Source organism: Oncorhynchus mykiss, chromosome 5 (genome assembly GCF_057628025.1).
Source record: "Oncorhynchus mykiss isolate SJ-2025 chromosome 5, ASM5762802v1, whole genome shotgun sequence".
NCBI lineage: Eukaryota > Metazoa > Chordata > Actinopteri > Salmoniformes > Salmonidae > Oncorhynchus > Oncorhynchus mykiss.
The window spans coordinates 84,983,690-85,009,165 of NC_143026.1; the positions used below are offsets into that span (position 1 = coordinate 84,983,690).

General features: G+C 43.6%; 1 protein-coding gene across 9 annotated transcripts; it reads right to left on the reverse strand.

Moving 5' to 3' along the window:
• Positions 1–2,478: 2,478 nt before the first annotated feature.
• LOC110524685 (terminal uridylyltransferase 4) lies at positions 2,479–23,528 on the reverse strand. 9 transcript variants are annotated; one of them, XR_016496343.1, is made up of 29 exons: positions 23,185–23,383; positions 21,870–22,462; positions 21,529–21,689; positions 20,044–20,172; positions 19,549–19,726; positions 19,157–19,245; positions 16,746–16,797; positions 16,358–16,427; positions 15,968–16,094; positions 15,537–15,656; positions 15,173–15,358; positions 14,654–14,828; positions 11,627–12,183; positions 11,337–11,487; positions 11,051–11,137; positions 10,835–10,938; positions 10,663–10,720; positions 10,432–10,535; positions 10,054–10,257; positions 9,825–9,902; positions 9,479–9,656; positions 9,347–9,394; positions 8,958–9,040; positions 8,635–8,750; positions 8,203–8,363; positions 6,500–6,597; positions 6,168–6,311; positions 5,196–5,372; positions 2,479–3,037 (listed from the first exon to the last, which is right to left on the reverse strand). XR_016496343.1 is itself a non-coding variant. In XM_090236161.1 (29 exons), exons 2-29 carry the CDS (start codon positions 22,369–22,371, stop codon positions 2,949–2,951), a joined length of 4,698 nt encoding a protein of 1,565 aa, XP_090092287.1. In that variant the 5' UTR covers positions 22,372–22,462; positions 23,322–23,528; the 3' UTR covers positions 2,479–2,948. The 9 variants fall into 9 exon arrangements, 7 of the variants coding, with proteins under 7 accessions (XP_090092287.1, XP_090092288.1, XP_021460220.3 ...); XR_002473632.3 differs by having other exon boundaries at positions 8,614–8,750; XM_090236161.1 differs by having other exon boundaries at positions 5,705–6,311; positions 8,614–8,750; positions 20,056–20,172; positions 23,322–23,528.
• Between the last annotated feature and the right edge of the window lie 1,948 nt (positions 23,529–25,476).

Genomic DNA, 25,476 nt, shown 5'->3' on the forward strand with positions numbered 1-25,476 from the left:
GAGATAGTAAGACAGAACTCTTCAGGCTATTCATGTCTGTGCCCAAACAATTTGAATTTAAAAAAAGTAGAAGCTCACCTTTCCAGAAACAAGTCTCTCACCATTGCCACTTGCTATAGACCACCTTCTGCCCAGGACACCATATGTGAATTGATTGCCCCCCATCTATCTTCAGAGATTGTGCTGTTAGGTGACCTAAACTGGGACATGCTTAACACCCCGGTCATCCTACAATCTAAGCTTGATGTCCTCAATCTCAAACAAATGATCAATGAATCCACCAGATACAACTCCAAATCCGTAAACACAGGCACCCTCATAGATATCATCCTAACCAACCTGCCCTCCAAATAACCCTCTGCTGTCTTCAACCAGAAGCTCAGCGATCACTGCCTCATTGCCTGCGTCTGAAATGGGTCTGCAGTCAAACGCTCCCTAAAACACTTCAGCGAGCAGGCCTTTCTAATCGACCTGGCCCGGGTATCCTGGAAGGATATTGACCTCATCCTGTTAGTAGAGAATTCCTGGTTATTCTTTAAAAAGTGCTTTCCTCGCCATCTTAAATAAGCTTGCCCCATTCAAAAAAATGTAGAACCAGGAACAGATATAGCCCTTGGTTCACTCCAGACCTGACTGCCCTTGACCAGAACAAAAACATCCTGTGGCGTACTGCACTAGCATCGAATAGCACCCGCGACATGCAACTTTTCAGGGAAGTTGGGAACCAATAAACACAGGCAGTTTGAAAAAGCTAGCCTTTGCTTTCCTAACAGAAATTTGCATCCTGTAGCACAAACTCCAAAATGTTCTGGGACACTAAGGTCGATGGAGAATAAGAGCACCTCCTTCCAGCTGCCCACTGCAGTGAGGCAAGGAAACACTTTCACCACCGATAAATCCACTATAATTGAGCATTTCAATAAGCATTTTTCTACGGCCGGCCATGCTTTCCACCTCCCTACCAACAGCTCAGCATCCCCTGCAGCAAATTTCACCTCTATGGCTTATTTATTGCCTTACCTCCCTAATCTTCTACATTTGCACACACTGTTCATAGATTTTTATATTGTGCTGACTAAGTTTGTTTATGTGCAACTCTGTGTTGTTGTTGATGTCCCGCTGCATTGCCACGTCGCAGTTGTAAATGAGAACTTTTTCTCAACTGGCCTACCTGGTTAAATAAAAGGTGAAATAAAATAAAAATAAATTAAGTATTATACTAGTGTAAATTGAACATTTGTGTTTTGCATATCCCATAGTGCATTCAAAGTGACATTGGGTCTTCTGCATGTAGTCAAACGTATGCATTGCAGTACATATACAACTTGCACTATAGCAAGTTTAATTTAGGCAGTTTGGCGATGTTTGGTGCTGCTACCTAAATTACACGTGTTATAATAAAAATACCCTAATTGCCCACACTGATCATAGAACTGCGTGATTTCCAGTTCCAAGTCTTGTGCCATGCAAGATTAAATAGTTTAAGCTATTACTATAGTAATAGTTTGTCCCGATTAATTTTTATTACAATTTGTATTTGTATCCACTATTACTTGACCCTCACCCACAAGGATGCGAGTGTTTACAGAGGAGATAAATAAAAGTCTAAATCAAACAATGAAACCCTACAATGTATGGAAGGGAACGAACACTAAATTGGCAGTGAAATATAGGTGGTTATTATTTCCTGAGGCAAATAGGAGAAGTCCTAGCTGACTGTACAGACTACTTCTACTGCCTTGAGGGAGAGCCCAAGCTCAGTTCAGAGGGTTTCCATCAGTGCAGGACAATACACTACAAGAGCTTGTTTATACTGCTAGACTGGTGGGACAGCTCCTGCCATTGAACATTGAGAAAAACACATGCCAGGGGTGTATTCATTAGTGCATACCATAGGAAACTGTTGCAAAACGTTTGCAACGAAAACAAGAGTTCCTTACTGGAAAAGTTCAGCTGATCCCTCCAGCATTAAGGCCAGTTTGGTTCTGAGTAAATACACCGCAGGGGCTTTTCTAGGAAAAGGTTCACTTTGGTGACACAACCACTACCATTATGTAATAACAGAAATCTGTGAAACAAAGTAAAGTTTACTATCAATGAACAATATGAATAATAATAGTACAGGGACTTTGCTATAAAAGTCGATAGAGTCCATGTCCTGCTGATTAAACTCATGCTCTAGTAGTAGAGCAACTGCAGGTCTGGACATTATTACTAAAGCTGGATTGTAAACATCTGTACTCATACAATGAGTAAAATCATAAAACTCACCGATCATAAATTGTGTATTGATACTATACTGAATTGTATGTAGAGCGGCCGGTTTGCGGTCCTGACCAGGCTATATCAGGGCATGCAATTAAAAATATATAAAAACAGATTAAGAATCTCTATTGGAAACAGGAAAAGACTTAAGATGCCTAGGAAAATGACAGAAATTGTCTGCAGTCAACAAATAATGTCACCAAAAACAAAATGTTTGATTTAACTTTATTTATTTTTTATGGCTTTGTTTTTTTCTTATTGTTTTCTTATTTTTTCCCCTTACTATAGGTCTTTTTGGCACTACATAATTATCTGATAGGAGTGGGCATGTTAAAATGTTGTTTTTTGTTTGAACAAATGTCTATTCAAAGCTTTAATCCTTAAGCAAGCAAAGTATGAACACAGCTAATAAAAATAAAGGATCATTTTTACCTCCTTTTCACAAAATAAAAACACTTTTTGGACCCCTTCAGAAATGGGGGTATTAAAATATTTTACATTTGTATTACAAGTCAATGTAATGAGACAAAACATGTAAAAACTGTACAAAAATGATAAAATTCATTTTAAAAAGTATTGTGACCAGATGATGCAAAGTTAAGATTATATAGTTTTTGTTTTGTCAGGGTGAAGGACCATAACGCCTAAATGAAAGAAGATGCTATGGGAGCAGAGTTCACAATTCATTTCTTCTGCTGGATGTAGTTGAGGTTGACGTGATGTCGTCCGTGGGGGAGGAGCGGGAAATGCTGATTGGGGTGCACCACAGAACCTGGGGCGGGGCCAAGACAAAGAAGGAAGTAAAGTTAACTACAGTAGGGGCATTTTTGAAAAATCGAAGGGGAGAATTATTTAGAGTAGACCAATCAATGAAGTATTACAAACTATACTAAATGAGAGGTGGATCCGTGGCTTTCCCACCCCACCAGATATGCAATAATTAATTGTATTTTTTAAACGGACACCCGTTCTGAACGGACTCAAGGACAGACCGACCCGTTCCGAAAAGAACAGTTTGAAACTGACTCAAACAGACCCATGCTTGTTCAGGTTCCGAGACACCCGTTCAGATTCTAAAGAAAGCAATTTAAAATATCCAATTGGGCGCTGCCAGCGCCATCAATAAACTAGCAATGTTGGCCAAATTAACTACAGTTGCGTGTCCTTAAAAACTGCCTATAACAAATTATTTTTAAAAACGATTAGTTGTGTTTCGACGTGTAGCGTATGGACTATACTTTGCTAATACAAAATTACATTAATTTATTTTTTTTATATTTAAAAAAAGACGAGCTTAGGCCTAGCCCTAGAACAACAGAAAAGATAGGTATGCCGGTGTTGTGCCGAAAATCTCCCCCCTGCCTCCCCTCCCCCCCCCCCCTTCTAATTTCCTTAATTTTGTGGCTAGTGTCAAATCATTTCTGTAGAACTTCAAGTCAGGATAGGCAACCAAAAATGAATAATTAATGCATGTGTGTTTTATTAAAAACATGAAGGGAGTAAAATGTTGGCAAGCAATAAACCTTTCAGAACAACTACGGCTGAATTATCATCCATAGACTTTCAAAAATACTAGTAGAATAAGACATGGGAGAGATGAAGCATTTTGGCAAAGAGATTTATTTATAGACCAATACAAAAATCAGTAGCGGATTTAGGTACGCGACAAGGGCAGCCGCCCATGGCGGCATCTTGCCGGGGGTAGCACGGGGCGCCCCCGGGTGTGTGCGCTGAAGGGGGGGTTCGCCCAGAAACAAATAGCCAAACCGAAAACTGCAGACAAAAATGCGTTCTGCTACTAAGATCAGTGAATGTAGGCTAAACTGACAAAGGAGTGAAGAGCAGAAATCTCAACTAGCAAGCAAGTCGCAGCAATGAAGAACGCGAACGGGGGGGAGGGGATTCTGAGGGGGAGATTTGGCAATACTCCAGCGCCATGTTCCCGACATCTTTTAAATCCTTGTCAGATTGATAAAGATACAGGCAGACGCAGTAGCTTTATTTGTACATTTTCTATCCAAATATTTTTTCATAAAGATAAGCATTATATTGTTAGATTAAAGGTGTAACTCAGGTAGGCATAAAACATTCTTCCTCACCTCAAGTTCAACTCTCGGTGTGCACTGCCTTCATAGGTCTGCAGTACCTAAGCCGAATAGGCATACCACACCAAACGATCACAAAAGTTGCTTAACTTTATTAGGGTAATATCAAAAGTCAGTCACTGTTCACCGGGAAAATACGAATATTGCCGCAATAAATTCAATACCAAAGGTGACTGCCTACCGCAGGCCTACCCAACAAATGACAGTAATAGGTTAATGCTATTTCTTTTACAACAGGCCTACTTTTAGCCTTAAACTAAATACATGGCACAAAAATATAGATACGTTTTCATTGACAAAAAATGTTCAACAAAATGAAACACTTTTTGCATTGGTAATTTAAAAGAACTGGTTTAGATAATTAAAATAGGTCTACAATAGTAATAAATAAACAATAATGGACTGGACGATAAATGAAAATAAATAAGGTAGAAATATGCATCAAACCTGAATAGCGAATTGCACAGTCCATTTGGCTGTGCCAACATTTTTCTCATCTTTGTCAACTACAATATCACAACTTGTCCCTGAGGACGTTCCCCTTGTCGACTTCTTTTCACTTTTCTCTTTCTCCTCTAACTTTCGTTATACTTCAATGAAAAAGGACTCAATCTTCACGATCCAAATCAGGACCAATCGGTAATACATTTTAATTGCACATACCTGGTACCCGTGGCAATTGTGTCAGACCCGACCCAGATCCGAGCCAAAAGTCAGATTTTAGGGCCAGGACCCGATTGGGTCCCGGATGAGATCTCGGAATTTCGGATCTGTTGAAACTGTGAAGACCTCTAATTCGCATCTCTCTATCGCAGAGCCTCTTACCTTGGGACATGAAGGGTTTGCCGGGTTGTGGGTAGCCCCCGTTGCCCTGCTGGATGAAGTTCTGTGGCATGCGGTAAGGCCAGGACGGGGACAGGGAGTAGTGGGCCGCATTGCTGTGCTCCCAGGTCCTAGAACCCTGCTGGCTCACACCCCCAAACTGGGTCTTGTAGCCTGGGTCTACAGGGAAAGGGAGGTCTTTAAATTTGGTCCACAAAACATAATTGGAAAATTTAAACAAGAAACTGCTCAGCCAACCACAATAATTTGATATCATCCTTCTGACCCAGCACCAGTTTAAGTGCACAGTGAATTAAGTGTGTAGCCCAAAACCACTGGTGTTTCTTACCTGACCACACAATCAGCACAGTTAACAAGGAAACAGACAGTTACTGCTAAAGACAAAGACAGAATCTGACCAGTTAGTCAGACAAACCAACAAAGACAGACTGTTCTGACAACTAGCAGAGACAGAAAGAGCCCAGACAGAGACGGAGCCACCCAGTGTGTACCTGACTTCCCCACAGTGCCGTTAGCCACCATTGCCCCCTGTTGTGCCAGGTGGTTGTGCCAGTGCCTGTCCCGTCCCTGCCCTCCTCCCAGGCCCATGGGCCTCCCCGCCGGCTGGGCGAAGATGATGCTAGGGTCGTTTAGGTTCATAGGGCTAGGGCTGCCACCCCCCAAAGAGCCACCTGGCCCTGTGTTCCCATTCCCTGGGCCAGGGGCCTGGCGCAGAGGGAATTTAAGGCCGGGCGGGGAGGGCCCACCAGGGCCACTGGAAGTCTGGAGGATGGGGCTGTGGATGGGCCAGGAGTTGGAGGGGTGGTGGTGTTGGTGATGAACCTGGTGCCCCTGGGACTGATGTGACTGGTGCTGGTTGTGGTGGGAAGGCAGCAGTCCCAGAGCAGTGAGAGCTGCAGAGTGGTGGTACTGGCCCGGGTGGGAGGGAGGGAAGCCGAAGAGAGAGAGGGGAACCTGGGGGTGTTGGGGCTGCTTAGGGGGTCCCACTCCAGCGGAGGTTTTGGAGGAGGAGGATTGGGGGGAGCTGGAGGATTGGCTGGAACCCTGGGAGAACAGGTTGGGCTGGGGGGAGTAGGGCGGAGTCTGGTGGGAATCAGACTGAGGAGGGGGGCGGGGGACAGCAGGGTAAGGATGTAGAGGGAAAGTCAGGAAGGGAAAGAGAGAAATCAATTAAATGGCATCACCATACATAGAGGTCTGTACTGATAGATAAAGAAGCTAGCTGTAGCATGTTTGAACATGGTTAGGGTGGCTCAGGGAGAGAGACAACACCGAGTTGTACTCACACATTCGGAGGGATGTCTGGTGCGTCCGGGGCGGTCCTGTGGAGGCTGGGGGATGGGGATGGACTGGGAGCTCACCATGGCTTGCACCATGTGGGGAACTGGAGGAAACGGAAGCAAACCATTACATCACTCAGTCATCGAGCCACTGCTGTCCTCTGCTGGGAGGTAGTAGTCATGACAAAACACAGGTCTTTAAATCAACAATTACATACTGTACAATACAGGAACGATAAGTTTTAGTTTGAAACGATTCGGTGCCATTCGGTTTGAATACAGAACAAATCGATGTGATTCGGTGCCATTCGGTTTGAATACAGAACAAATCGATGCGATTCGGTGCAATACGATTCGATACACTAACATTTGTTGCACAAACACCTTCATTTTCCATTCTAAATTAAAAATCTGCTGCTAATGGGACTCTTGGAGCTGGATCTGTCTGAGCTTGTTATTTTTTGCAGATTCATGTTTGAGCTTTTAATATTTATCATTTACAAATGAGCTCTGACATACCCAATGAATATATAGCACAACTTTGGATTTCACTCCCATCTCAAAATCAAATGGTTTTAACCGTTTTTACAGATTGATCTTCTCGTCGTCTCTAGTTTTGGCCATGCAGTGCGACTCGCAAAAGTGATTGCTGGCCTCTCGAGTGGAGCAGTGGTCTAAGTCACTGCATCGCAATGCTAGCTGTGCCACTAGAGATTCTGAGTTCGAACCCAGGCTGTCACAGCCACCCGCGACCGGGAGACCCATGGGGCGGCGCACAATTGGCCCAGCGTCGTCCGGGTTAGGGGAGGGTTTGGCCGGTAGGGATGTTCTTGTCCCATCGCGCACTAGCGACTCCTGTAGCAGGCCGAGCGCATGCACGCTGACACGGTCGCCAGGTGTACGGTGTTTCCTCAGACACATTGGTGTGGCTGGCTTCCCGGTTAAGTGGGCATTGTGTCAAGAAGCAGTGGGGCTTGGTTTCAGAGGACGCACGGCTCTCGACCTTCGCAGAGTCCGTATGGGAGTTGCAGCGATGAGACAAGACTAACTACTAATTGGAGACCACGGAATTGGGGAGCAAACGAGGTAAAAAAATATATTTTTAAAAAGTGATTGCCGTCCTCGTTATGAAATAATTAACTTTACACTGATTGTTCGAAGCAAAACTATCAAAAATATTGCTGATGGTGAACCTGAACAATCAAAATAAACTCAATTTTAAGCCCTGTTCAGCAGGGAGGCCAACAGCCAGTTGTCTCTCCGGTAGCTTACTTTTATTCCAGTAAATCAGCGCACAGATGACAACCTAAATGACATCTGACTGATGCATGCTACAATTGGATCGGTTTAGGGTCCGCAGACTGATACACTTGTATCTTAAACATTTGAATTGGGGACCGATGCGTATCGGTGAATCGTTACATTCCTACCTGAATTTGTCCAAATGAAACTCTTGTTTTGCTCTGTTTGCTTCTCAAATGGTAGACTGTTTACGTAATGAATTCACCCCAGAGGTGTAATTATTAGACCAAGACGGTAGCAAACAGTTGCAAAACCCTTTGCAACGGAAACAGTTTACTCCAAACAGAAAACGGTTTGGCAACGAAAACAGGAGTTTCTATTGGACAAATTCAGGTAGGTCCCTCCCTGTTTAATTTCGGTTTTCTTCCAGCGGATACACCCTCGATCAGGTGTGTGTGTGTGCGTACCTAGTCCCACTGCGGCTCTCTGTCTAAGATGACGGTACTCTTGGCAGTCCCTCCGTACGTGACCCATGTCACCACACTGGAAACAGCGACGCTCCCGCAGCTCATGATCGTCTCCCTCCTTCACATCCTCCTCTTTCTCGTTCTCCTTCTTCCTCATCCCCCTGTTCAGACAGACACGCACACAGAAGCAGAGGATTAGTTCACTCAAACATGCAGCCACCACTTGACATAGGTTCAAATACTATTATAAATCATTTCAAATACTGTATCTGTGCTTGATTGAGCTCGTCTTCCAACAGAACCAATGCAACAAAAAGTCTCAAAAGTGCAAAGCCCTCCCACCTGGAATTATTTCAAATAGTATTTGAACCCAGGTCTGTCACACACACGCTAGTTCCAAAAGAAACTCACTGATGTTCTCTCCCAGTGTACCTGCGTCTCTTGGGGCAGTCCTTCATATAATGGCCGATCTTGCCACAGACCCGACAGCACCTGTCATTAGGTGCCAGCTCCCCGTCCGTTAGCACCTTGGAGTCAAAGAAGTAGTACTGCACCACAGAAGAAACAATGTTAGACAAATGGAATAATTTGACATCAACAGTGTACAGCCCGGGCGACAATGCCCATAATTACAACGGGTTTCAGAGTGCGGATCTTGGATCAGGTCCCCCTCTTGTTCATCATCATTTAAAAAAGGCAAAAATGATCCTATATCAGCACTCTGAATACAGCCCTGTATCTAGTGTGTGCCGTACCGCCTCCAAGCCAGGCTGGGGGTAGAAGGGAGTACCAAACAGCTTCCTGCCGTTGATAAAGGCCTTCATGATGAAGTTAGTCACTAAGGAGAGACAGAGAAGGGGTGTGTTGGGGACCATGATCACTGAACTACTACAGGGAGCACAGACCATAATCACTGAAATACTGTGGTAGATGATACATACTTGGCCTGATAAGGATAACTTGAGAGTTTTGCCACCTTACTCTTAATACATTCTGTGATTTTCCAGAAATCCTGGATGGCGAATTCCGGATTTCCTGCTCATTATCTCCTGACAACCTCCAACCAGGATTTCGGGTAAACTAGGGAATTTATTGGAAGTTCCTGAAATGTTAAAACCCTACTGAGGAGACATAGTTCACTTACTTTTGCGAGAAACTCCAGCACCAAGATTGTGATTCAAGTCAAAGGGATCTAAGGAACAAACAAAAAGTAACCAGTGATCAATTGGTCCTTTCATCATCACAACCATGTGAGTGAGAAGGAAAGTTTCACTACCTTCAATAGCGATGCACTTGGAGGTCCACTGCTTCTCGAAGGTGGTGAGTCGTTTCCTCTGGCGGATGCTAATGACATGCTCCTTAAAGTCAAACTCCTCGGTGTAGAACCTGAGCAGGCCCAGCCACAGCTCCCCCACAGACTCATGGTTTTGCTGCAGCTCTGGCAGATGACGACGCTATGAGGGAGGACAAGGGACAGCGAGCTTTATCAGAACTCTTTAATAGAACGCTTTAGACTACAATGACTAGTAAGCAAAGCAACAAACGTATTCAAGGTCATCATTTAGGAGAGGCAGGTGTGTGTAAGATTTGCTACATTCAGTTGCGTTGATGACTTAACTCACCAGTTCCTCGAGGTCATCACAGAAGAAGGCATTCCAACCATCCACCATCCTCTGTGGTACAGTATGTCCGTCAAAGATCTAAGGAACAGGTGGACATTGGGTTATTTCCTAAAGCTTTTACAAAGACTGAGTGGGTTCTGTTGGTGTCAGCTACATCCACACTGACTGGCTACCACACTGACTGACATGGACCTGTAACAAGGGTTAGCAGAGGGTAAGTGAACAGTACCTCTTGGAGAACAGGGATGACGGGGGGCTTTCTCTGCTGCAGGAAGTAGAGCACCATGAGGATGTATGCATAGGATGACAGGCTTCCTCTGGACGCGTCACCTATGTCGCAGCGCTTTGCAAACACCTTCATGGTGTATCCCAGGAACTGCACGCGCGGGTCTAGAGCCGCGTAGGTAGCCAGCATTCTGGTGTTGTGTTGAGCCTGAAAGAGGAGCGACGCCAATGAATCCATACAGATGGATAGTACACAATCACTGATTACACAGCAACTTAGCTTGACTTACAAAGGACATGTTACCCAATGATAGTACTCTGTCCCTTACCAGTCCTTGTTATGGCTATCTGTAACGTTAAGTAATGATCTCCATTTACTCACCAGCGTATTGTAGAGGCTGATGTCTGCCTCCAGTCCGCTCGGTCTGTGTTCAAACTTCACAATAGGCACTTTGGCTGTCGTAATAGGCAGGATGTTCCTCAGACCTGACAGAGGAAAACACAGGTCATCAATCACCAAGTCACAAAATATGACAGTCTGCATTCATAACAAGTAGTCAAACCACGCATCCTGAAAGGGGTCAATGTAATGTGCTATGAAAGAACCTCTTACCTGCGTGTTTCTTTAGCACCTTGGCTAGGTCTTCGATGATCTCTTTGCAGTTCAACTTCTGTTGAGTAGAGAGATAGACAGATATACATCTCAGAATGACTGGGGAGAGAAAGACCTGCGGTAATGAGTTTCAATATTCAAAATGGACACCAATCACAGTGAGCCCACGTACCTCTCCGGTGTCGTGGCCCTCCAAGGTCATGCAGATGTCCAGGTCACTGTCACGGAAACCAAAGCCGTTCTTGGAGGAGCCAAACAAACACAGCTGGGCCTCGTCTGTGTGATGATATCATAGATGTTTTATAATACCGAGGTGGTACTACACAGAATAGTAAGTTCCATATTCTTGTAAACTGCTGTTACATATGCAATTCAGTTCTGTACGTACCATTGTATTCCTTTCGTATAAACCTCTCCAGACTACCCATGACCTGCTCTCTCTTCTGCTGCTCTCCAAGAGAGGGGGACAGCTCATCTACAAACAATCAGAAAAAGTAGATTTAACGTGTTTGAGTATTCCTATTTGTGCATGTGAAGTCTATATATACAGGTTTTACCAGTGTAGTGTTCAAGACATGTCTTAGCTCCATAATATAGAAGATCTGCTTGGACAAAATCTGGACATAATCACTCAAACAAGACAGCAGAATGATGTTAAGCAGCAAATGACTTACGGTAGCAGAGTCTACAAAGGCCATCCAGGATGTCTCTGAAGCGATCGGTCATGGGAGGCAGCGGTTTGAGCTCGATCTTCTTGAAGTCCTCAGGACAATCGTCCTTCAGATGGCCATCTCTCTTACAGATGCTGCACACGACTGTAGGAGGCTGCAGAGAAGATAAATAAAGATAATTAAGCAAAGCCTGTGAACTTAATTCTGGAACTTACACTAAACTTCTGTCAAAGCAAGTCTAGAATTTTCATTATCCAATTCAAAACAATCAAAAAAGCATTTTGTACAGGTACCTTTCCTCCTGTGAAGATCATCCTGTCAAATATATAATGCAGGTCCTCTGGTGCAATATGTCCCTGCATCTTAAACACAGGCTTAACTTCCTCTTCCCCCTCTTCATCACTGTCCAGCAGGCCGTTCTGGGGCGAGGGGGAGGCGGAGGAATACTCCAGGGTAGCGGAAGGCTCAGCTCCAGTCCCATCTGTAGAACTGTCCCCCTCACTGAGGACCAAGTCCATAAGGCCAGCGTTTAATGCCCGCTCTGCTCCATCCTCTTCATCACTTTCAACCTCATCATCCTCCTTCTGTCCTGTCTCAGAGCTCAGACTGTTCCCTTGCTTCCCATTGCGCACTCCACCTCCACTCTTCTCAGCCACCTCTTCTCCTTCCTCCGGTTTCATGTCGCCAAGTTTGCATGTCTTCTTGCCTCTCTGGCGCCCTCCTGTGTCCCTGTCCTTGCTCTGCGGGCAGGCAAAGTATTTGTAGGCAGTACGAAAGCGCTCCTGGACGTACTCAAAGACCATCTGACTGTTCAGGCTGCGGGCAACATTCCTCTTCAGGGCAAACGGATCTGAGAAGAAATAGAGGAGGATAAGTTTAAAGGTGGTAGAGCAGTGGTGTGTAGAAACTGACTAAAATAACTAGCCATGAAATAAAAGTTGATTCTGACTCCACCACATTACTTTAAGCTATTCATACCTAGGCAATTTAACAGGTAAACTCATGGGTACACTCGCAATGGCTGTCTAGTATTGTGATGCAATAATTTCCATGGTAAAGTATGTTAACTGATGTGGTTCATGCAATTGTACAGTGCCTTGCGAAAGTATTCGGCCCCCTTGAACTTTGCGACCTTTTGCCACATTTCAGGCTTCAAACATAAAGATATAAAACTGTATTTTTTTGTGAAGAATCAACAACAAGTGGGACACAATCATGAAGTGGAACGACATTTATTGGATATTTCAAACTTTTTTAACAAATCAAAAACTGAAAAATTGGGCGTGCAAAATTATTCAGCCCCCTTAAGTTAATACTTTGTAGCGCCACCTTTTGCTGTGATTACAGCTGTAAGTCGCTTGGGGTATGTCTCTATCAGTTTTGCACATCGAGAGACTGACATTTTTTCCCATTCCTCCTTGCAAAACAGCTCGAGCTCAGTGAGGTTGGATGGAGAGCATTTGTGAACAGCAGTTTTCAGTTCTTTCCACAGATTCTCGATTGGATTCAGGTCTGGACTTTGACTTGGCCATTCTAACACCTGGATATGTTTATTTTTGAACCATTCCATTGTAGATTTTGCTTTATGTTTTGGATCATTGTCTTGTTGGAAGACAAATCTCCGTCCCAGTCTCAGGTCTTTTGCAGACTCCATCAGGTTTTCTTCCAGAATGGTCCTGTATTTGGCTCCATCCATCTTCCCATCAATTTTAACCATCTTCCCTGTCCCTGCTGAAGAAAAGCAGGCCCAAACCATGATGCTGCCACCACCATGTTTGAAAGTGGGGATGGTGTGTTCAGCTGTGTTGCTTTTACGCCAAACATAACGTTTTGCATTGTTGCCAAAAAGTTCCATTTTGGTTTCATCTGACCAGAGCACCTTCTTCCACATGTTTGGTGTGTCTCCCAGGTGGCTTGTGGCAAACTTTAAACGACACTTTTTATGGATATCTTTAAGAAATGGCTTTCTTCTTGCCACTCTTCCATAAAGGCCAGATTTGTGCAATATACGACTGATTGTTGTCCTATGGACAGAGTCTCCCACCTCAGCTGTAGATCTCTGCAGTTCATCCAGAGTGATCATGGGCCTCTTGGCTGCATCTCTGATCAGTCTTCTCCTTGTATGAGCTGAAAGTTTAGAGGGACGGCCAGGTCTTGGTAGATTTGCAGTGGTCTGATACGCCTTCCATTTCAATATTATCGCTTGCACAGTGCTCCTTGGGATGTTTAAAGCTTGGGAAATCTTTTTGTATCCAAATCCGTCTTTAAACTTCTTCACAACAGTATCTCGGACCTGCCTGGTGTGTTCCTTGTTCTTCATGATGCTCTCTGCGCTTTTGACGGACCTCTGAGACTATCACAGTGCAGGTGCATTTATACGGAGACTTGATTACACACAGGTGGATTGTATTTATCATCATTAGTCATTTAGGTCAACATTGGATCATTCAGAGATCCTCACTGAACTTCTGGAGAGAGTTTGCTGCACTGAAAGTAAAGGGGCTGAATAATTTTGCACGCCCAATTTTTCAGTTTTTGATTTGTTAAAAAAGTTTGAAATATCCAATAAATGTCGTTCCACTTCATGATTGTGTCCCACTTGTTGATTCTTCACAAAAAAATACAGTTTTATATCTTTATATTGAAGCCTGAAATGTGGCAAAAGGTCGCAAAGTTCAAGGGGGCCGAATACTTTCGCAAGGCACTGTATGTGTTGTTTGTAATGACATTTGAGTTGAATCAACAAATCACAGCACAAATTGATAGGTACACTTCCTGCTTTGCTCCTATGGGTACACTCACAATGGTTGCCGGTCCACCCATTATGCCATAATTGATTGATCATGTCAGCTCTATTCATTACATTTCTACCTGCAACATTCTATATGTTTCAACTCTGAATATCCTGTTCAGTGGTCTCTCCCTCACCCTTGATGGCCCGCCTGTCTGTTCAGTGGTCCATCTCCCTCTCCCTCCCCAGCCTGTCTGTTCAGTAGTCTCTCCCTCGATGGCCAGCCTGTCTGTTCAGTGGTCCGTCTCCCTCTCCCTCCCCAGCCTGTCTGTTCAGTAGTCTCTCCCTCGATGGCCAGCCTGTCTGTTCAGTGGTCCGTCTCCATCTCCCTCCCCAGCCTGTCTGTTCAGTAGTCGCTCCCTCGATGGCCAGCCTGTCTGTTCAGTGGTCCGTCTCCCTCTCCAGCCTGTCTGTCTGTTCAGTAGTCTCTCCCTCGATGGCCAACCTGTCTGTTTAGTGGTCTCTCTCCCTCAGTCTTACCCTTGATGGCCAACCTGTCTGTTTAGTGGTCTCTCTCCCTCAGTCTTACCCTCGATGGCCAGCCTTCGTCGGGGCCAGTTCTTCATCTCTCTGGAGAGGAGCTCTTTGAGGCGGATGCTGATGATGCGTTCCTCCAGGGCGAACTCCAGAGTGTAGAACCGAAGCAGCTCCAGCCACAGCTGGCCCAGGGACACCCCCTTACCCAGGTCCAGGGCCAGGCGCGTCTGAGAGGGAGCAGAGCAGGAACAGAGTGAGATGGGACATATGAACTAAGCCTAAGACTACATGGACAGTAACCACAAAGAAGAACAGAGGCACTCAACGCCATAGGTGGCATTGATAAAAAAGGAAATGGACTGGTGTAAGAAATATGGTGAGTAATCAGTCTAGCTAACACACCAATACAATGCTTTGTAGCCCTCCTGAAAAAAGGGGTACACTCAGTCCTTTGAAGAACTCTGCTTTTAGCACTGCAGAATAGAAACATATTACAATGTGCAGTCATATCATTTCTTGAATGAAAACTTAATTTGAAAAAGAAAATGAAAGCCTTGTCGAGAGTACTCACCATTCCCTCTGTATGCTGGTTCTTCAGAGCTGGTTTCTTCTGCTCAGGCTTGACCTTCCCTCCTTCCCCCCTGCCGTCCCCCCGTCCCTCTGTACTGGGGGGCCGGTGCTCCCACCCCACAAATATATCCATCTCTATCCCTGTCAGATGGTACTCATCCACAGCCTTGACATCAAAGCCTTCGATCTGAAATCAACCACATAAAGTTATAAACAGCATTAACAAAAACAGCAACAAGCACAGTAAAAACATCTTAAACAAAAGCAAAAAAAATGACCTGAAAGAAAATGAATCAGTTCAAATGTGTGCAGCAATAATGGTGACTATTTTAATAAAATATCGACCTTTGTGTGGTGTCACCTACCCAGTAGCCGAAGTAGACAGGAAGGATGGGCTCTCTGCGTTGTTGGAGGAAGAAGATGACCATGAGGGAGAAGGAGTAGGACGGGATTCCCCCTTCTGCCTGGCAGTCAATGTGGCACAACTAGAGGGACAAACAAGCACACAAACGATAGTCTTTATTTAAATCAGGTAAGTCATTAAGAACACATTCTCTCTGGTCAGGGGCTGTCGTCATCAAAACCACTAAAGCGACAATATGCTAAGTTAGGTAAAGCAACCATATAATTTACAATGAAATCCACTCTACACATAAATGCTAGTTCAGTCATCAAATGCCAATACATTTAGTTACATTTGCTATTTCCGCTAAAAGCACTAGCGTCAACTAGACAGATGCTATTTATATCATATGCTGGTATCCATAAAATACTATTTTCCCTAGACCAGCCTTACCTTAGCCCAGAGGCGGAAGGCCAGGACCAGAGGCACCAGTCTGGGTTCCAGTCTAGCTAGGGCAGCCAGGTGGTTTGTGGTGAGGCAGGCCACATCATTACCTGCACTCACCTTGCACATCAACCCACTGTGGAGATACAACACACTGATCAGGGTTGTATTCATTAGACACCAAACGGAAGAAAACGGACTGAAGCAGAGATGGGTTACCTGAACTTGTCCAATAAGGAACTCTCATTTTTATTTTGTTGCGAAATGTTTTGCTATGCTGTACCCAGGAATTCAAAATGCACCCAGGAACAACTAACTCAGAGGATATTTCACAAAAGTAGGTTGTAAATGGATAACAGTAGAGCTCATAGAAAACAGTAGAATTAACCTTCCACTGACCTGTTGACATCTCTGCAAAACACTACCGGAACTTTGGCGTGAAAGTCAGACTCAACCTCAGAATATTGAGCTGGAAAAAGAAAAGCCAACATTCTTTGACTGCTCCCAAACCCAACAATTATCTTTTGGCTGGCTACCTAATTTACATAGCTTAAAACCTGAAAAGGATTAAACAATCTAATTTACCAAAGGTGTTTGTATTAAAACTACTGTGCATTAGTTCGGATTTCTATTCATTTTATTTTCTCATAACCGTCATTCGAGGTGGTTAATATGAGCTCTCCAAGCTAACAAATAACTCAATATAGCTTCTCATGCTGAATTTACAGTCTCTCTCAACACTGCGTGTGTGTGTGCGTGTGTGTGTGTGTGTGTGTGTTTAGCACACCACTGTTCTTCACGATTTCCAATACTTGTATCAGCACATCTGGTTGAGTCATCTAGAGAGACAAAAACATGACATTTATTATTAAGAGTCAAGGCATCAACATTTATCACATTAAATTCAATCACATGTCTTCATAAAGCAGTTTATGCATCATCAGCAGCAGTCAAAGTGCTTTAACTGTGGCCCCAGCCTAGAACCCAAAGACCTAATAGGAGTGGAGGCAAATCATATTCAGTCCACAGTTCATTTGAGTCCTGTTTTAGTGTCCTGTCTAGGAGTCCAATCATTCACTGGTTATTGGATCCCTCCAACTGATAAATATACCCAATCAGTTAAATCATATCCAAGACAATCAAGGTGAAAGCGATCAGAGATCATCCGATACAGACTGACAATAAGGCAATAATGCAAATCAAGGCCAATAGTGTCCCAATAGTCTTGAATAACCTCCCTCCTGTTTCCTATGTTGATTACCACTGATCTTAAAATCATTTGACTTGCACCCACATTGCATTTAACACCTGCACACTTCGCATTTACACTCAGTGGCCAATTTACACTCAATGGCCAAGTACTGGGTCGGACACACCTTTGCTTCCAGAACAGCCTGAATTCTACGGGCCATTGAATCATTGCTCAATTGGTATCAAGGGACCTAACGTGTGTCAGGAAAAAACATTCCACACACCATTACAGCACCACCACCAGCCTGTACCGTTGACACCAGGCAGGATGGGGTCATGGTCTCATGCTGATTTCGACGATCCTGACTCAGGAACCGGGATTCGTCGGACAAGGCACTGTTTCTCCACTCCTCAATTGTCCAGTGTTGGTGATTGCATGCCCCCCGGAGCCGCTTCTTCTTGTTTTTAGCTGATAGGAGTGGAACCCGGTGTGGTTGTCTGCTGTAATAGCCCATCCCTGACCAGGACCGACGAGTTGTGCATTCCGAGATGCCGTTCTGCGCCATTTGTGGCCCGACTGTTACCTTGCATGACTCGCCTTTGACCTCTCATCAACAAGCTGTTTTCACCCACAAGACTGCTACTGACAAGATGTTTCTTGTTTGTCGCACCATTCTCAGTAAACCCTAGACACTGTCATGCGTGAAAAGTCCAGGAGGACGTTTGAGACACTGGAACAGGCACACCTGGCACAGATGATCATACCACACTCAAAGGTCACTTGTTTTGTCCACTAACGTTCAATCGAACAGTAACTGGATGCCTGTCTACCTGCTTTATATAGCAAGCCAAGGCCACGTGACTCACTGTCTGTAGGAGCAAACCATTTTCGTGAACAGGGTGGTGTAGCAAATAAACTGGCAATTGCGTAATTATAATTTGCATTAGTGAGTTGTCAACCTCTCTTGGGTAGGGGGCAGTATTTTCACATCTGGATGAAAAGCGTGCCCAAAGTTAACTGCCTGTTACTCAGGCCCAGAAGCTAGGACATACATATATTTGGTAGATTTGGATAGAAAACTCTAAAGTTTCTAAAACTGTTAAAATAATGTCTGAGTATAACAGAACTGATATGGCAGGCGAAACCCAGAGGACAAACCATCCTCCCCCCAAAAAACATTTCAGCCTACCACTGTTTTCAATTGCTGTCATGTTTATTATGAGGCAAAATCCTCCCAGATTGCAGTTCCTAGGGCTTCCACTAGATGTCAACAGTCTTTAGAAAGAGTTTCAGGCTGGTTTTTGGAAAAATTAGCTAGAACTTGTGGTTTTTCTAAGTGGCTCCCATTTTGGCTGTAGTGTTTCCATGCGCGTGGATGAAAGCGCTTTCTTTGTTATTTATCTCCGGTAATGAATATACTATTCTCTGTCTTAAATTGTATCATTTATTTACATATTAGGTTACCTGAGGTTTGATTATAAACATTGTTTGACTTGTTTGGATAAATTTATTGGTAACGTTTGGGATTGATTTTGAAGGAGGGAAACCGGTGGATTATTGAATGAAGCACGCCAGCTAAACTGAGTTTTTATGGATATAAAGAATGACTTAATCGAACAAAATGACCATTTGTGATGTAGCTGGGACCTTTTGGAGTGCCAACAGAAGAAAAACTTAAAAGGTAAGGCATTTATTATATTGCTATTTCTCACTTTCAGGCACCTGCCTGGTTGAAACATTTTTTTCATGCTTTTGTATGCGGGGCGCTGTCCTCAGATAATCGCATGGTGTGCTTTTGCAGTAAAGCCTTTTTGAAATATGACAGTGGCTGGATTAACAAGAAATTAAGCTTTATTTTGATGTAAAACACTTGTATTTTCATGAATGTTAAATATTTATATTTCTGTAATTTTAATTTTGCGCTCTGCAATTTCACCAGATGTTGGCCAGGTGGAACGCTACCGTCCCACCTGCCCATAAGAAGTTAAGAAACAGACAAGACTTACAGTGGAGGGGTAGGTGACGTCAATGTTGATGTCACTTGTCTTGAAGGCAAATCGGGTGAGACAGGAGCCGTAGAGGCGGAGGGCGCAAACTGAAAAGAAAAATAATGGCAACAAAAGCCATTCATTAACCAGGGATCTATTGATACCATACATTAACCAGGGATTTATTCATACCATACATTAAACAGTATTCTATTCATGCCATACATTCAACAGGATGTCATTCATACCATTTCCCTACTATTGCATTTTATTTGTTTATTGCCACCCTGGGAACCTTTGCCACTCCTGTAGGCCGATACTTACAACGAGCTACTTTCAACCATCTAGACATGGCAGATGAACAGTCTAGATGACAGGAAGGAGACGGGAGGATAGAAATACTTGGTTACCTGAGAGGTGCTGCTGGATGATGATCTCCATCCTGGTGACCACTTCCTTTCGCATCAGGAAGTCCTGGTCAGAGATACCATGTTGTTGGGTGACCTGAAGGACGGCTGCGTCCACGGCTCTGAGCTGGGCTGGGGAGGGGGCAGGCAGCGCACGCAGCTCGTTCTCCTCCTGCTTCTCCTAAACACAACACAGGGGAGAGGGACAAAGGCAGGGTGAATCCAAATCCCCTCTAATGGCACCGTCTAATCGATTGGAGAGAATGTGGACAGAATTTGGGATTTGGGGGAGATACAAAATGGCCGACGTAGCCTTAGGAAACAGCAAAATAGTAAGAATGTATACAGATACACCAATAAGCTCCACCTCAATTAACCATTTCCACTTCTGAAATAACAAAGATGGAAATAACAACCTAGGATTTTCTTTCAAGTTACAGTACACATCAGTTGTTGGAGAACATGACAATTATGACAAAATAAATAAAAGTTGCTAACTTTTTCTCTCACCATGATGCTCTTCTTGTGTCTCTTTTCCTTGATGTGTTTGTGTGCCCCCTGTATGTTCTCTATGTGTATTGAACATAGCTTGCATAGGTACTGGAAGTTAGGGTACTCTGGAGACGGCTGTAGAGACAGAAAGCAGTGAAACCAATTATATATGTGAGAGACCAGTCACTGATAGTGCCCCTCACTGTACACGTGCAAATTATTTTTATTTTTTTTTAAACCCGTCAGCGATGTGTTGAACTGTTGACTATTAACATTGTTATTCCTGGTGGAGGGTTCTCAGCAACAAACAACAAGTTGATAAGACATCTGACCTAAGAAGTTGCCTTAAAATGTAAAGTTGTGTCCACAAATTCCAGTCAACTGTTACAGACAACACAGTGGCTTCAGGAAGTATTCACACCTTGACTTTTTCCACATTTTGTTGCGTTATAATCTGAATTTAAAATGGATTTAATTGAGATTTTGTGCCACTGATCTATACACAATATCCCACAATAATCCAAGTGGATTTCTTCAAATAACTGTTTACAAATTAATAAAAAACTCAAAGCTGAAATGTATTGACTCAATAAGTATGAAAAGAATGAGAAAAATATTCCGAAGCATGCATCCTGTTTGCAATATGGCACTAAAGTTACACTGCAAACTTTTTGTCCTAAATACAAAGCATTATGTATGGGGAAAACCCAACACATCACCAAGTACCAGTCTTCATATTTTCAAGCATGGTGGTGGCTGCATCACGTTATGGATATGCTTGTCACCTGCATGGACTAGGGAGTTTTTTTTAGGATCAAAATAAATAGAAGAGCTAAGCACAGGAAAAATCCTAGAGGAAAACATGGGTCAGTCCACTTTCCAACAGACACTAGCGGACAAATTCACCTTTCAGCAGGATAATAACTGAAAACTCAAGGTCAAATATATTGGAGTTGCTTAGCTTACAAAAAGAGGACAGTGAATGATCCTGAGTGGCCTAGTTACAGTTTTGAATTTTTATTTTACCTCTATTTAACCAGGTAGGCTAGTTGAGAACAAGTTCTCATTTACATCTGCTTGAAAATCTATGGCAAGGCTAAAATGTCTTTCTAGCAATGATCAACAACCAACTCAACAGAGCTTGAAGTGTTTAAACAATCCAGGTGTGTGAAGCTCTTAGAGACTTACCCAGAAAGACTCACAGCTGTAATCGCTGCCAAAGGTGATTCCAACATCTATTGACTTAGGGGGTTCAATACTTATCTAATCACGGATTATTAGCATTTACTCATCTTTAAAACATGTTACATTTTTTCTTCCACTTTGACATGAGTATTTTGTGCACATCATTGACAAAAAAAAGACAATTAAATCCATTTTAATCCCAATTTGTAACAAAATGTGGAAAAAATTAAGGGGTGTTAATACTTTCTGAAGGCACTGTAAATACAGACAACTGATAAACTGAAGTAACTTATGTTCTCGCCTCACCTTGACCAGTCTGTGTATGTAGTCTCTGTAGAGGCGATCTTCAGCCTGTCTGAGACCCAGCTTTTGCTCAGAGGTCATGTTCCTCCCATGACCCTTCTCATCGACCGCTGACCCCTCCACAGCAGGTTGCCCTGTCTCCAACACAGCAACGGCCTTCACGCCTGAAAACACAGACAAACCAACTCTTCACTTACAGTCAGCATGTAGATAACAAATGTTGTGACCAGGAAGTTTTTATATAACAAACAAAAAACTGCAACAGGACTCTAACACAGACATATTATAGCAGCAAATGGCTCAAACATTAAACAGTTATGTAGCTAAAGTATAGAATAACGCACCAGGTGACTTCTCCTTCAACGGCCCCATCTTGGGGGTCTTGGTCTGTGCAGTAAGGACTTCGTCAGATGAGGTGGCCACCGTACCTGCCCCTGTGTCTTTCCCTCCACCAGCCGGACTCCTGTCTGTAGCCACCATGGGCCTAGCATCACCCCCCTGCCAAGCCTGCTGCTGGCCTCCCAGTCCCACCTTCCCCTTCCTCCTCTCCCCAGAGCTGGTCCTCCCAGTCAGCCTGCGAGGCTTCCCTCTCCCTGGGTCCTGAGGGCTGGCCGTGGAGGCTCTGCCTGTCCCACGGTTACTGCCTTGGTCCTTATGGTCCTCCCTGGCTGTGGTGATGTTCTCCTTGCTCCGGCAGGCAGTGGCAGGCTTGGGGCCAGACCCCTCTCTCTGTGTCACTGGAGTCTCTTTCAGGGACCTGGAGCTGGTGGAGGATGGAGCTGTGGCTCCCCTGTCCTCATTGCGTGAGGGCTTGATTAATTTTAGGGGGCTTTTTGATTCCTCCATGCCACGATCCAGTCCTCTCCCTCACCCGGGCTGAAGAGAACTAACTACTACTCTCTATTGAGGATGGGGAGGCAGCTAGTCCAATGAAAATCTGAAGAGATGAAAGTCATACATTTTTGGCATTACTTACATTGATCTTAAAAGAACAATAGCTTAAACTATTCAGACACTTAATACTATCAAAACATAGCATATTGAACTAATTCTGCATCTGCTAGGAAGAACTGAGAAAGTAGCCAGTGGCAAAACATTTAGCTTGCAATGAAGCCACAAAGGCCTGATCAAAACAAGTACATCCTAGTTATGAACACATATGGGTTACAGTAGTTAGACTGGTGCATAAAGGGTAGTAATATAACTTGCGAATTGTATTGCAAATATACATTATTACGATATAACGAAGAGTGGCTAGCTGAGAAAAAAACCTAGGCTGAAGCACTTGTGTTTGTTATGAAACGAAACCAACCCACAATATACTGCAAGGGCCTTCTCGCGTAGCGAGACACACTGCAGATGGAAACAAACGGGGCAAGTGACATTTAAAATAACAGCTAGACAAATAAATACCGTGCAGCTAGAGCAGACTTGTTAGCTACCTGACAAATGTTTGTATTTGCTAACGGTAGCTAACTAGCCACCTCGTAAATCGAAGTACCTGATAAATGGCTAGCTAGCAAGTTAGCCATCTATCCGCTAGCTGGCCAGCGGCTGGTAGTAAGCCTTTCTATAAAGTGTTTGACTAGCCACCCGACCCTATAAAACTGACACACGACAAAAGCACCAGAACATGAAAAATAATATACAATGCCTTACTGTAACATGCAGATTTTAGCTCTAAAATACGTCTAATTTCTCTTAATCTTCCTGCTCAGTATTTTGTTGTTTTCATTCACGGATCAAAACAGCACCATAGACGCCATGTTAATTCTTGCATAGGGCATTGTGGGTACCTTTATTGAATGTAGGTGTATCAAAGAATATGGATATACTGACAAGAAACATGTCTAACCGCTTCCTCCCGCCTATCTTTCTTTGGATTGGTGCATACATCTCATTATTTTAATACTTTTTTGAATATTCGATGAGGGTGAGGGTTGTCGTCAACCGCCAGTAATCTCCATGGTATGCTGCCAGCCTCATGCCATGAATATCTATCTGCGCTTCCTCTCTGATTGTATTCATGAAAGCATTATGGGATGAAAGCCATTGACATTTTAAGGAAGTATTTTTAATGTAAAGTCAATTTAAATTCATAGAAAATTGCCAAGAAATACAAAAGTATTTGGAGGGATGGGGTCCCTGAACCATTTACAATGGGTTGTATTCATGAAGTCTTATTGATAGAAAATAGCCAAAGCCCAAAAATAGAAAAGCAGGGGGAATTCAGAAAAAGGAAGAGACATTTTGCTTTTCCATTATATATTATATTAGCGCAACACCTAATACATTTCTAAAAGGATATTTCCTAATCACACAAAAAAATATATTCGCAGGAGGAATGACACACAAATTTGTGTACACAACCAAAACCATATTTTCTGTTCACATTTGGTAAACTGGGACCACAATTATCATAGTCCTAATAGTTTTTTTTTTTTTTTTTTTTTCACCTTTATTTAACCAGGTAGGCTAGTTGAGAACAAGTTCTCATTTACAACTGCGACCTGACCAAGATAAAGCAAAGCAGTGCGACACAAACAACAACACAGAGTTACACATGGAATAAACAAACATACAGTCAATAATACAATAGAGAAAGTATGTGCAAATGAGGTAGGATAAGGGGGGTGAGGCAATAAATAGGCCATAGTGGCAAAATAATTACAGTATGGCAAATTAAACACTGGAGTGATAGATGTGCAGAAGATGAGTGTACAAGTAGAGATACTGGGGTGCAAAGGAGAAAAATAAACAAAATAAATAATAATATGGTGATGAGGTAGTTGGGTGGGTTATTTACAGATGGGCTATGTACAGGTGCAGTGATCTGTGAGCTGCTCTGACAGCTGGTGCTTAAAGCTAGAGAGGGAGATATATGCTAATTTATTTTCCCTTGTATACCTTAACCATTTGTACATTGTTAAAACACTGTATATATATATATAATATGACATTTGTAATCTCTTTATTGTTTTGAAACTTCTGTATGTGTAATGTTTACTGTTCATTTTTATTGTTTATTTCACTTTATATATTCACTTTATATATTATCTACCTCACTTGCCTTGGCAATGTTAACACATGTTTCCCATGCCAATAAAGCCCTTGAATTGAATTGAATTGAATTGATATAAGTCTCCAGCTTCAGTGATTGTTGCAGTTCGTTCCAGTCATTGGCAGCAGAGAACTGTAAAGGAAAGGCGGCCACAGGAGGAATTGTCTTTGGGGGTGACCAGTGAAATATACAGTACCTGCTGGAGGGCGGTTCTGTGGGTGGGTGTTGCTATGGTGACCAGTGAGCTGAGATAACGCCTTGAGCCAGTGGGTTTGGCGACGGATATGAAGCAAGGGCCAGCCAACGAGAAAAATAATCAGCCAATAAATCCACGCAGGGATAACAAACCCTAACACAAAATACAGAATATCCCATCAAACCAGGACAAAGCAGCGTGCCCAAAGAGGAAAGGATTTCTGGACATGGGAAGAAGTGATGGGGAGATGCGAAACCCTTCCTTGGTGACAGACGGAAGGAGATAGTGGAGGTCAGCGACGACGACAGGGTTCGCGGCTACAGAATGGAGCTGGCGGCTGAGCAGAGGGAAGAGCCAGAGACTGTCAGGGAGGCAATGGCGGAGTTGGGAGAGATTGAGTTGAGAGAGATGTTGTGCAAGTGTGTTCTGCTCAACATCCGACCAGAGGATCCGGTTAGCAGTCTGGTGCAACCTGTGCCGGTTCCACGCTTCTGGCCTCAAGTGCGCCTCTCCAGTCCGGTACGTCATGTGTCTCCTCCTCACACTCTCCCTGAAGTGAGTGTCCCCAGTCCGGTACGTCCTGTGCCTGCTCCTCGCACTCTCCCTCAAGTGCGCCTTCCCAGTCCGGTACGTCCTGTACCTGCTCCTCGCACTCTCCCTCAAGTGCGCCTTCCCAGTCAAGTACGTCCTGTGC

Bases quoted from the DNA above. Each gene is read 5' to 3' on its own strand.
- LOC110524685 (XM_021604542.3), bottom strand. From the start codon at position 22,371: ATGGAGGAATCAAAAAGCCCCCTAAAATTAATCAAGCCCTCACGCAAT. The intron at 16,428-16,745 runs GTGTGCTAAACA...TTCTTTTTCCAG, and splicing joins GGAAATCGTGAAGAACAGTG to CTCAATATTCTGAGGTTGAG. The intron at 9,657-9,824 runs GTGAGTTAAGTC...CCTCCCTCATAG, and splicing joins GTGATGACCTCGAGGAACTG to CGTCGTCATCTGCCAGAGCT.